At 39.2% G+C, this 12,281-nt stretch overlaps 1 protein-coding gene across 2 annotated transcripts in view; it reads right to left on the reverse strand.

The window, feature by feature from the left end:
- The window catches only part of TTC39C (tetratricopeptide repeat domain 39C), an 87,252-nt gene that overhangs the window by 13,572 nt on the left and 61,399 nt on the right, over window positions 1-12,281 (reverse strand). For both annotated transcript variants that reach the window (XM_015595727.2, XM_006920025.3), the window contains exon 7: window positions 2,432-2,525. In XM_015595727.2, the coding sequence (XP_015451213.1) occupies window positions 2,432-2,525 (94 nt within the window). The remainder of the gene's footprint in view (window positions 1-2,431; window positions 2,526-12,281) is intronic.

A 12,281-nucleotide genomic window follows, 5' to 3' on the forward strand; every position in this document is an offset into this window, starting at 1 on the left:
CTTTCCCTGTGTGTTGTATACATACTACCTAAAAACTTTTTTAAAATTATCTTTTTTCTCTTAAATAATTTCAATGTGACAATTTGAGTAAAGTAAGGCACTTCTGATTTCACAACCGATTGTGCAGTACAGAAGAAAGTGGCGTACAGATTTCTATACAAACACTAGAATTTGTCTGCTACGACTGTGAGATTAACCCAAGCGCAGCAGTACTTCTCCAAAAGCAGGCATAAGCACAGAAAAAGCAATACCATTAGGTTATATATATATATGTAGTGACTACCTCAAAAAATCTTAAAGCACTCACCTGCTCATAATGACTATTAATTCTCAGATCGTTGTGAGAAGGAGAGAGCAAGCCAGTCAGAAACTAAGTACCGCCCACTCTGCCTCTGCAGGTTGGTAGTGGAGCCATGAAAGGATCTCTCTCATCTTTTTCAGATCTAAACACTGTTAGACTGGCATTCTGGCAGCAGCAATGAAAATGCAAGGAATTTTATCCCCATTGTTTTAATAGTATCTAACATCCATGGAGCCCCCCTTGTGAAGGGCCCTATGCCAGGCACTTGATACACTTGTCTCTAATCCCACTACAGCCTTGCAAAGGTGGCTGATGGTAATGCTCACTTTACCAAAAAGAAAACCTAAGGCCACAGAGTATCAAGAGGGAACAAGTGAGGATCAAAGGCCAACGCTCTTTCCTGTCCATGATGTTGCCTCCATAAAAAGAAAATCCTGCTTATCAGGTGCATCATCTTGGACCTGCCACTTGAACTATGGGGATGAGGGGGGACTATACTTCCAGAAAATTTAGTGACAAATTCTATGGGATAGTACATGAAGTTAACATATTTTAGAGTAAAAAGTGGGGCTAATTATTTCCATCCGGCAACAGATATCACAGTAAGATTTGAATTAAATACAAACTAGAGATAGGAGTGATAACTGACCCTGAATAAGAAGACCATGTTCTGATTTTGCTCCTTTTCTCCAGAATTAAGCTTCCGAAGGCCTTAGTGTTTCGCTGGATGATTTCTAGGCTTCCTTTAGCTTTAATGTTCTATACTGCCACAGGGCTTGGAATGGTACATGAAAAAGGCTACCAAAGCTAGATCTTTTCATTCAAGTTCTTCAAAATACATTCCATTCTGTTATAGCTACCAGACAGAGCTCCAGCAGAGTTTAGATTACATAAAAATACATTTTCCACTGGATTATTCTTCACCTCCCCTCCCTAAACATAACATTTAAAATATAATATTGCTTACTAAGCTGCTCCCAATTTTTTAATTTGCATTTTTCTTTAAAAAGATGCAAGAATACAATTATATTCATAGCAGATGAATGGCAGGAATCATAGGATCCCAACCTGACAGTTGTCAATTGCCTCCTCAATACTCTCCATTTCTTCTTCCATTTCTCTGCAGATCGTCTTTTGAGTACCAATTTCCTCTTTAATTTCCATTACCACCTCATATGTCTCCTTTCTTTACTCCTTTTCATTCCTTTTCATTCCTTTTCTATGTGCTGTATGATGTGACTTTGTTGTATTGGGTTGCAATTCTATGAAGTATGAACCCCTTATTAAAAATGTGTTATTTTTGTTATTTCAATCCCAGAGTTGTATTTATGATTCTCAACATCTGTTACATAAAAGGATCATGGAATTACTAATATAATAGGATAGGAGAACTTTAGAGCAATCAACTAAATAATCACAGAAACAACTTTTGGGAAAGGAAATGGAATATCTTAAGCAAATAAATATTTCTAAGTCTGTTTATAAATTTATCTTCAGGAGGGTAGAAGCAGCTAACACACATGGAAGGCCTTCTGTGTGCCAGGCACCCTGCCTGATACTCACTAGTGTTATTTCATCTAAACCTCACAAGTGCTACAAGAGGAGGCGCCTTAACTATAATCACAAGTATGTGGGGGGTGGTCTAACCACCTCGTCCGAGGTCCCTGAGCTAGCTGGCAGAAGAACTGGGGTTGAAATTCACATGACCAACTCTCCCTGATGCCGTATTTTTCTCCTCAGGTAAACATTGGTGGGAAGGAAAAGAAATAGTTTTGAATTCTAATGTGCAATAAGTTATTTACAAAAGTTTTTAGTCAAATCACTTAACATCGATTAACACTGATAATACCTATTATCCTAAATTCAAAATATTATAAAGAATACATTAGGAAGAAATAATGAGACTCATTCAGATAAGCATCATTACTTCTGCTATAATAACAAAGTCCTATTATTACCAAAGGCAGAAAGCATTTTATAATGATACAAACTGAACAGCGTTAACAAGGAAAAAGTACACAAGAATGAATTAACACTTGCACAACGAGAAGCTGGATATAAGCTGAATTCATTAATAGCTGCATTAATACTATTTCATGACAAGAAGCCGGACAGACATTTCATATTTACCAATTTCATACAGGCAGACATGTTGGATTTCTCTCTGATCTACTGCAAGTTCCAAAGCAGTATGGAAGGAAGTCAAGGCACTGTTGATTTGACACTAGAAAAAAATGAAAATAGAGTTACTGGCTAAGATCTGTTATTAACATATCATAATTCAAAAGCGTCTTTTCCCTTAAGGGTTATTTAAAGCTGACTAAGCAGTACAGAAGAAAGGGCTTTAAAGACTTCTGGGGAAACACGCCCATTTGCCTTGCTCCATTGTGAAATGAACCTAAGCTCAGAGCTCTTCTTTTGCTCGGGCAGGAGGTTCCACCAGTGAGGTCTCAGCTCACACCCACCCTCTCCCACAGCCCCCTCATCGCACTCATGCAAGAGGACCTGTTGTGGTATAGTGCTGGCTAGTCTAGCTCCTGTGTGTACCCTGCCCAGCCCGGAGAGACTCGCAGTCAGTACCAAATGACTGTGTGAGGTCACTCTATTCGCCCAGCCCTCAGCGCCCTCTCCCTCTGCGTCCCACTCACTCTCCACCAAACTGATGGTTTGATTCTATATCCCAGAATGCTGTTCTCCGACTGCTTCTGGCCATCACCTCTCCTGTCCCCAAAGTTTAGAAATCCTCTGAGGATCCAGATTACACTTCTGACTTTTGCTTTTATCTAGCACTGTCTAGAACCCAACATACTCTCCAAAGTCTGTTCTACTTATTCCTGGTTACATGCATTTAGTGTTTCGTTTTACTAAAGATCTCTCTCAACAGCTGCCAACCTGATGCCACAAGCACTTAAAAAGCATCACCAGGGTAAAAAGGGTTAGATTAAATCCTAAACACAGCAATGTTAGGTGTTAAGTATCGTGCATCAATAATAAACACATCCTCAATGCCGAAGATCTGACGCAGCCTGATCTGCGTGGCGCGCGCCTGGGAGCAATCCTTTCTTGCTCTGCTGGTGCCAGTGCTGCTCTCCCTGCCCTGCACACAGTCCCCCTCTCCACGCCTCGCTCTGCTGCTCTCTGCCACACCCTTTCCAACGCCCCTACTGTTCTCTTCTCCCCCCAGGCAGCCAGGTAGGAGCACAAAGGGTCTTAGAAGAGGGGCTGCCAGCTTCAGCTTCCCTTGGAACCAGCCCCTACCACATTTCTCGGCCCCTTTAGTGATTGATGCGTGGTCACTGTGGGAGGCCTCTTGGACACAATATACCTCACTGATGAGTCAGCCAGGAGATCTTCAGGACAGTCTGTGACTCAGGAACATTGTAAGCCAAATGACTCATTAACCAAGGACATGGCTGGCTCGGTAACTATTTGTGCTCCATTACTCTGCTGTCAAGAAGATTCAGATGGTAGCATTCAACCCCTTCTCATCATCCACAAATGCTGACTAGGTAGCTACAAAAGATACACGTCACCATATCACTAATTCCTGTTCTAAGCAGCTTAACATTTAGTTGGAGGGATCCTCATGGGAACGTAAAAGAGGCCCACAACTCTAAAGTCAGACACTCATACTGATCATAAGCACAAGGCCAAAATACCAAAGAGATGAAAAAAATCAATTTTTTGGAAGAACGTTAAGTGTGGAGAGAGAGACCTGGACACTCATTACAACCATCTCTAACTTTTCACTTTCTGGATTAACAGTTCTTTTCCTGCATCACACATGCACTCAATTTAGCATGTTTACACAGAAACCCCAGTGTTAGGGGTTCTGCTCCTCATGAATCTCTCCAGTTCACTAAGTTAATGGCATTCAATTATCACACACAGGGTATTTCAGGATAGGCCATCGCCACCAAGCTGTCTCCAGCTGGGCTTTAGTGCAGGACAGTGCAATGATACAACACCCTTCAGAGGACAGATAACTATGCGGTGAACATTCATTTACTGGGCAACTGCTATGTCCCTAGGGTAATACTAGGCTCTAAAGATACAAAGACTCCTCAAAACAAAGCTTTCGATGCAAATAAAAAGAAACAAAGTAATATTTGTAGCAACATCCTTTCTCTTAACTCTTTAAAAAACTCCCCAAGATAGGCATGTATTAGTTTCATTTTCAGATGAAGAAACTGAAGTTCAAAGAGGTTAAATAGCTTAGTATTCAAATTCTACTCTGATTTCCTCCAGAGCATGCTTTTTTTTTTCAGAGAGAGTATATGTATGCAGGTGTGATTAAGGATCTTGAGATGAGGATCAGAATCTTGGATTACCCAGGTGGTCCCTGAATGCAATCACAAGTGTCCTTATAAAAGGGAGGGAGAAAGAGCACTGATGCACATAAAAGAGGAGGTAATGTGACCAGAGAGGCACACAGATTGGAGTGATGTAGCCACAAGCCCAGGAATGGAGGGAGCCGCTAATGGCTGGCTGCAAGAGGCAAGGAGAAGATTCTCCCTACAGCTTCCAGAGGGAGCAATGACCTGCCAACACTTTTTCATCTCAGTGCAAATGATTTGACTTCTTGCCTCTAGAGAAAATAAATCTCTATTGTTTCAAGCCACTAAATTTATGATAATTTGTTATGTAGCCTCAGAAAACTAAAACAGTATATGTCTTTAAAAATTAAACTGTGAAGAAATTACCATGCTCTTTCTGTTACAAGTACTCTAACAGAATTGGAAAGTACTGAGACCATTTATGGAGCTTAACATTATCTCAAGAGCAAGCATAACTCCAAAATTCTAGTTCTATCCTGACTACTCATTGAGGGATCAGCCATTAAAATAGTGGAAATACATTTACCCTTTTTTACCAAAATCATTTAAAATAAAAAATGACCTGTGAGAGTTTTTATGATTACAAATTAAAATATCTATGACACTGCAGAGAAAAGAATTATCCTCAATTTGATACTCGTTTCTCAGTTTAGTCTTTTAAATAAATATGCATGCTTTGGCCTGAAGAGAATATAGAAAATGGGCTAGTATGAAAAAGCAATGAAGCCAAGAATTAGACAGTAAGTACCGTACAGACCTCTGTCTCGTGAATTATGCATTGATGTACTGTGTCACAAAAATTACTTGACGCTTCAGTTTCCTCACTAGTAAAATGAGAAAAAATGTTGCCTAGTTTTATCTGCTTCCAGAGGAAACCATAAAAAACAAAAGCACAAGTCTTTGCCAAATTAAAGGGAGCATATTTATTGCCAAATTAAAATCAGCATACTTTACAGCTACTCCATTGTTACTACAGGGATACAGCATGTTTTTCCAGTTATTCAGGTCTTCTTTCTTGAGAGGTGCACTCCTAGGCATTTTATAATACTTGTGGCAATTGTAAAAGGACTTTCTTCTTCCATTTTATTCTCTCAGTGGATGTTGCTAGTGTGTGGGAAAACTTCGGAATTTTGCTAATTTTGCACATCTCACATTTTTATATTTTATCTTATGAATTCTCATATTTGTTTTAGTCCCCCCACCCCCATCCTGGGGTTTTCCAGAGAGATAATCATTTGCAAGTAAGGACAGTCATTTCACAATTTTTGTTTTTTACATCAGACTTAAACAATTGGCTAGGAACACCAGTTAAAACATTTAGTAGAAAGCACAGCATGCATTCTTGCTTAATTCCCACCTTCATGAGAATGTTCTAAATTTGCACCACTAAGTATTTGCTGTACATTTTTAGCAGATGCCATTTTCACCAAATAAAGACTTCCCTCCTATTTCTAATTTGCTAATAGTTTTCTTAAGTACATTTTATTAAATGCCATTTAGGCACCTATTGATAAGTTTGCATACTTTTATCAATTACTTCCTTAATGCAGGAAATGACAGAAATAAATTTTTCTGAAGTTGAACCATGCTGGCCTTTTTGGAATAAGGTCTATTAGGTCACAATATGGCATTTAAAAAGTAGATTATTGGATTTTATTTAATAAATTTATTAAGGATTTGTACATTCAGAATGAAGTTGACCTATAGTTTTTTGTTTAATGCCCTCCTCTATGAGTTTTAGCATCAGGATAATGGCAGGACTTGCTGACTTATGGAAAATATTTTCTATGCTCCGGAACTACATAAATAACTAGTTGACTATCAAGCCACACCTTTCAATGGAATAATTCATTAAAAATGTTTAAATTACCATAATTAAAATTTTTTCTTTTAATGGGCACACAATGTAACAAAAAATATTAAATTTACTCAATAGTACCAGATTTCAGTGCCAAACTTCATGATCAACACAACTGTGGACCTTAGGAAATAATTTGTTTTGTTTATACTCTCAGAGGATGTTGAAATTCGGGCAGATGAGCAGGAAGTAACAAAAGAGATGGAGAAGGAGCGGCCAATCAGCCTGGAGGAAAACCAGGAGCGCACAAGATCACTGGAGACAAGTAGAGGGAAGAGGAAATGAGCGAGGCTGAACGGAAATCTACACCAGATGAAATTAGTTTCCTTAGAAACGTGGTTGATGTGTACTGTATTTAAAGGGAGAATGCTGAGCAAGTGCAAAGGATCTAAAAAGAGTCTTCTATAATTCCTAATTAATAAAATCCCATATACAAGAAAGGAACCACCTAATGTGAATAACATGACACAGCAAATAAACAAAAGATGGTGACCTTGAAACACATTTCTTAGGAAATACACAGAGGATTTCAGTGAGTCCCTAAGAACTGGGTCACAATGAATACCATGAACATCATGTACAAATTGCAGATCAGTAAATTATATGTAGATTTCTATACCACAGGGATGTTTTATGAACCTCCACTTGTCCTTTCATGGTCTGTACAAATTTCTGACATAAGAACTCCTCCAGAGCCTATCGTGAATGACTATTTAGAAGATATATATATCCCACTGGTAATTATAGTCAATATTCTACTACTTAGCAAAAGGTAAATACTAATTATTTTTGGAATGCAAGATTTTTATCTGCTCCTTGATGTACTTTGTATTTTACCATGTTTCCAAATGAATATATATTATTTAAACATAATCAGGTAGTTGAAAACCTATGTTCTGATGCTGAACCTTTGAAGAATGCTGCCTTAACAAACCTGTTCTGGTCTTTCCATCGTCATCATAACATGTGGTGCTCTCACCACGTCGTAAGATGGCAAACCATTTTGGTGGCTCCAGCAGACACCTGTGTGCTTCGCCGAAGCCATACAACTGCTGAAGGTAGAGCTGCTGAAACTGAACCTGCTGGTTCAGACTCCAGCGCCAACAGCCCACACCTCCATGCGCCACTACCTCCTCCTACAGAAGGTGTCCCCACCCTCATCTGTCCCCACTCCTCCATCGTCCTCACCCACAATGATCACCCATTCATTTGGCACCCTCCTTTTACTGTCTTTTCATGCATTCACGTTGCTATCTTCATAATTAGATTTTAAGTTTCTTTTGGGACAGGGGCTTTTTCTATTTCTCTTAGCATCCCCCAGAAGGCCTTTTACATCATAGACAACAAATCTCTGATCACATACAAACGATGGAATATAGTACTTGTGTTTTCAGCACCATATGAATGAACAGCAATCCCCTTGAAAAAATGAGTTATGTCACCAAAGGCACCACTAATGGTAGAAGGACTGAAGAATGCGCCAGTTACGAGATTTCCTTGGTTTCTCAAGACTGATGCACACTATTTTTACAAAATCTGTGACGGAAAGTGCTTTATACTGGACTTACAGCCCAGACACACTGTCTAAATAGGAAAAGCCCTGACCAAGCACCATATGCTTAGCCCTTTTCCGCATCCACATTACATTATTTAAGGCAGACATGCAAGTTACTGCCTTGTCTATCTATCTACCATTCATTTCATTTATTTTTTACAGACAGGACAAAAGCTAAGACAGCTCAGGAAGCTGGAAAGCAGAAGAGCCCATCGTGAGCTGATCTCATGCTTTTTCAGATACACCGTGCTGTCTTTTAAAATTACAGAAAAAGGGTCTATGGCCATGCTACCCTAACAAGTCTGATCCCATCTGATCTGGAAAGCTAAGCAGGACTGAGCCTGGTTAGTACTTGGATGGGAGACCACGTTGGAAAACCAGGTGCTGTAGGCGTAAAAAAATTTAAAAATAAGGGATTATAAGCTGACAAGGTCCTTGCAGTCTGTGAGGTCAACCAACGGTTACCTCGCCTAAAAAAATAAAAAAAAAAATAAAATAAAAATTACAGAAAAAGAATTTATATGAAAGGTAGTAAATTTTAAATAAATGTACTGATGTTAAAAATGCTATCAAAGAATTAAAAATAACTTGAAGATAATGCAAAGAATTAACTCAGCAAAACAAAGATCACAGAAATACAGAATATACTAATCTACAACCATCACGCTACTCAAAAGAGGGCAGTAATTCAAGATAAACAGACAAACCTAGAAAATAGATAGAGAAGATCTCATATCCATAGAGACTTGTATGAGAGAAACAAATAGAAGCCATAATCAAAAAAGTGACTTTGAAAAGGTTTCCTGGAACCGAATAGCATTTTCTGTAAAGGATGTCAAATAGACAAGCAGCAACGTGAGGTTTTTCCAAAAAAGAATTAAAGACAAACTGTAAAAGGCAGAAATAATCTCAGGTAGTTAGTTCCGAAGATTAAAGAAGCATTAAAAAAAATTATAACAGTTTGGTTGAGATATATTCCATACGCTGGCGTACTCTGGAAAATACTGCGGGTTTGGTTCCAGACCACCCCAATAAAGCGAGTGTATCATGATAAAGTAGTCACATGAATGTCTGGTTTCCCAGCACATGTAAAAGTTACATTTACGCTATACTGTTAAGTGTGCAATAGCATTATGTCTAAAAAAACAATGTACGTACTTAATTTAAAAATACTTTTATTGCTAAAAAATGTTAATCATCATCTGAGTTGCTACAATAGTAACATCAAAGGTTACTGGTCACAGATCATAACAAATAATAATGAAAAAGTTTGAAATATTGCAAGAATCACCAAAATGTGACACAGAGACACAAAGTGAGCCAATGCTGTTAGAAAAAATGGCACCAATAGACTTGCCTGACGCAGGGTTGACCCACACCTTGAATTTGTAGGAAAAAAGCAGTATCTATGAAGCACAATAAAGCAAAAGATAATAAAACGAGGTTATGTCTGTATCAGGAAATGCATCCTTTCAGTGTACAATTAAGTGGCTTTTCTTATATTCATGGAACCATAAAATTTGGAAGCTGGAAGAAATCTTAAAAATTACATAGTCTAGTGTTTCTCAAAGTGTGTTCTATTGAACTCTCTAGTCTCACAGGCTACTATGTGAAAAAGAATTGTTCTGGTCAAATAAACAGGGTAATTACAGCATACATATCTGCATACTCTATCTTCCTCATGTTGCAAAATAAAGTCTCTGAGAAGCCCCAGGATATCTCAAGTGACCTGACATGGAACCTCTTTTCATGAAACATGTACAAACTAGTCATTGAAGCAAGGCTCAGGGCAGATGCTTCAGAAAACATTGATTTATTCCATCCCCCTAATTTTCCAGGTAAAAAAACAGAGTGCCATGGAAGGCTGACTGGCTTGCCTGAGGTCTCGCAGCTCTTTCAAGTTGTCCAATGTGTGAGCAACCATTTGGAAGCAGAGAGTGTTTTTCCAGTTTATGACAGGGCTGAAATCAGATCTCCAGACTTTGAGTCCAGTGCTCTTTCTACAGTGCTATACATCAAAGCCTATAGCTCTGAAGCAATATGAAGACACATTTCCAGAGCTAACAAGTCCTCTAAGAGAAACCACAGAGAAATGAGGACTACTACACCGAACAAAGAAATGCACAGATTTAAGAAACCAATGTGCCCAAACATTAAGAGTCCAAAATCATAAAGAAAAACAGCAAAGTTCAATATGACACTATGAGAAAATGTAAAATTTCACAGAAGAGTTCTGGACAAGGGGCAAGTAAAAGTGAGGAACACTATATCCTGAAGCTAGGCTAAGTGTCACCCTCAGTGGGAGTCTACGGTATACTTACTAGCATTGGAATAGTGAGATCGAAGACAAACTAGAACACCGATCACGTGGATACGTGAACTCATGTTTAAAACAGGAGGAAAACTAGTGAAACACTTTGATCGCCCTTTTCAGTCTGATATTAAGGGACAATCTACCCTTAAATTGATAAGCAGAAATAGAAACAAACAAGAATAATAAACACAACCCCGAAGGGCAAAGGCAAACAGCACATGGGTATCCTGTACACTATACATCCTATTAGCTAGGAGCAAGCAACAACTCTATAAGAAAGGAGATTTACATCGAGAAACAAATGGAATGGTCTGTTGCTTCCTGGGTCACCCTATTCTACCAGCCTCTCTCCATCAAATGCTCCACCCCACTGAGATCAGATGTCCCAGAATCTGATCTTTTCTCGGATCTGTGCTTGACTGCAGGCTCATCCCCAATGCTGTTACCTCTATTGCAAACTCCTACTGACTCGTCAAGAGCCAGACCAAATACCCTCACTTCTGGGCTGTTTTTCTCAGCTGGGAGGGTTGCACCATGGGCAAGCCATACCACGCTTTATCCTCCGATAGGCCTGCTTTTATGTTTCTCAAAGCCTTGCCATGCCTGCATCCTCTTACATGCCTACCTGCCATTTGTTCCTGATCCCCCCAACGCATGAGGTGTTATTGTTACCATTAGCACTACGGCCCTAACAGCAGCCATTATCGTCACAGTCAACTACAACTGGCACTCGCTCAGAGCTCCATGAGCAGCATGGGCCTCCCAGATTATCACCTCACTGAATCTCAACAGCAAACTGTGCCCAAGGTACCACTAGGATCTGTATTCACTGAGGAGAAAAAGTAAGGTTTAAAAAGATCAAGGGTTTCATCAAAGGTCACTCGGCCAGAGGGAGGAGCCAGGACTCAGCCTGGGCAGCAGGCCTCCAGAGTTGAGCCCTTAGGCACAGGCTACTGCCCGGCAGAGGACAAGTGCCACACAGACTCAAATGAGGTTCCAGACAGAGGAGGCTGCACCACACAATTTACCAAATGACATGAATAAGATTAATCATAACAAGACACATGGCAATGAACATTTAATAACACTAAACCTTTAGACAGCTGATAAGAGTTCAAGGCAGGCCGTCCCAAAATATGCCACTTTGGCAAATTGATTATTTTGAATTAAAGTTACTTGAAAAACAGCCAATGTAAGGAGGATATCCTAACCCTCCTCTCTGTCCTCTTGAAAGCAGGAAATAAAATCTCCCATGTAAAAGGTACCCTCTCTGCACCAGGAGGCAGACACATCCTTATTCCCAGAGACAGGGAACTCAGAGCTGAGAAGGCTGTGTCAAGAAACTTTTAGTTTCTTTACTAATTACTACTCTAGCTTGTTTCTTTGTCTTGTTAGTTCCTCACAAATGTATTGTTTCTTTGTCTAAAAGGATAAACAGCCTGCTCTGGTCATTTTTTAGATCTCCTATCTGTGGGACCTCCTTAGGTACAAAATAATTAACATATATATTACATATATAATATACATTAAATATAACTTATTAGCAAATAAAAGCTAAACACAGATAACAGTGGAGTTGCTGGGTTATATGGTAAAAAATCTACGTTTAACGTTTTGCAGAACTGCCAAACTGTTTTCCAAAGTGGCTGCAATAGTTTACATTCCCACCAGCAATGACTGTGGGTTCCAATTCCTCTACATGCTTGCCTACACCTGTTATTGGCTGTCTTTCTTATTATAGCTAGGCTGGTGGACATGAAATAGCATCTTTCTTGGTTCTGATTTGCATTTCTTCATAATGATTTATGTTGGGCATCTTTTCATGGGCTTATTGGCCACTTGCATATCTTTGATGAAATGTCCCTTCAGATCCTTTGCCTATTCTTTTAATTGAGTTATCTTTCTTTTTAATAATT

This window comes from Pteropus alecto, unplaced genomic scaffold (assembly GCF_000325575.1).
Source record: "Pteropus alecto unplaced genomic scaffold, ASM32557v1 scaffold146, whole genome shotgun sequence".
NCBI lineage: Eukaryota > Metazoa > Chordata > Mammalia > Chiroptera > Pteropodidae > Pteropus > Pteropus alecto.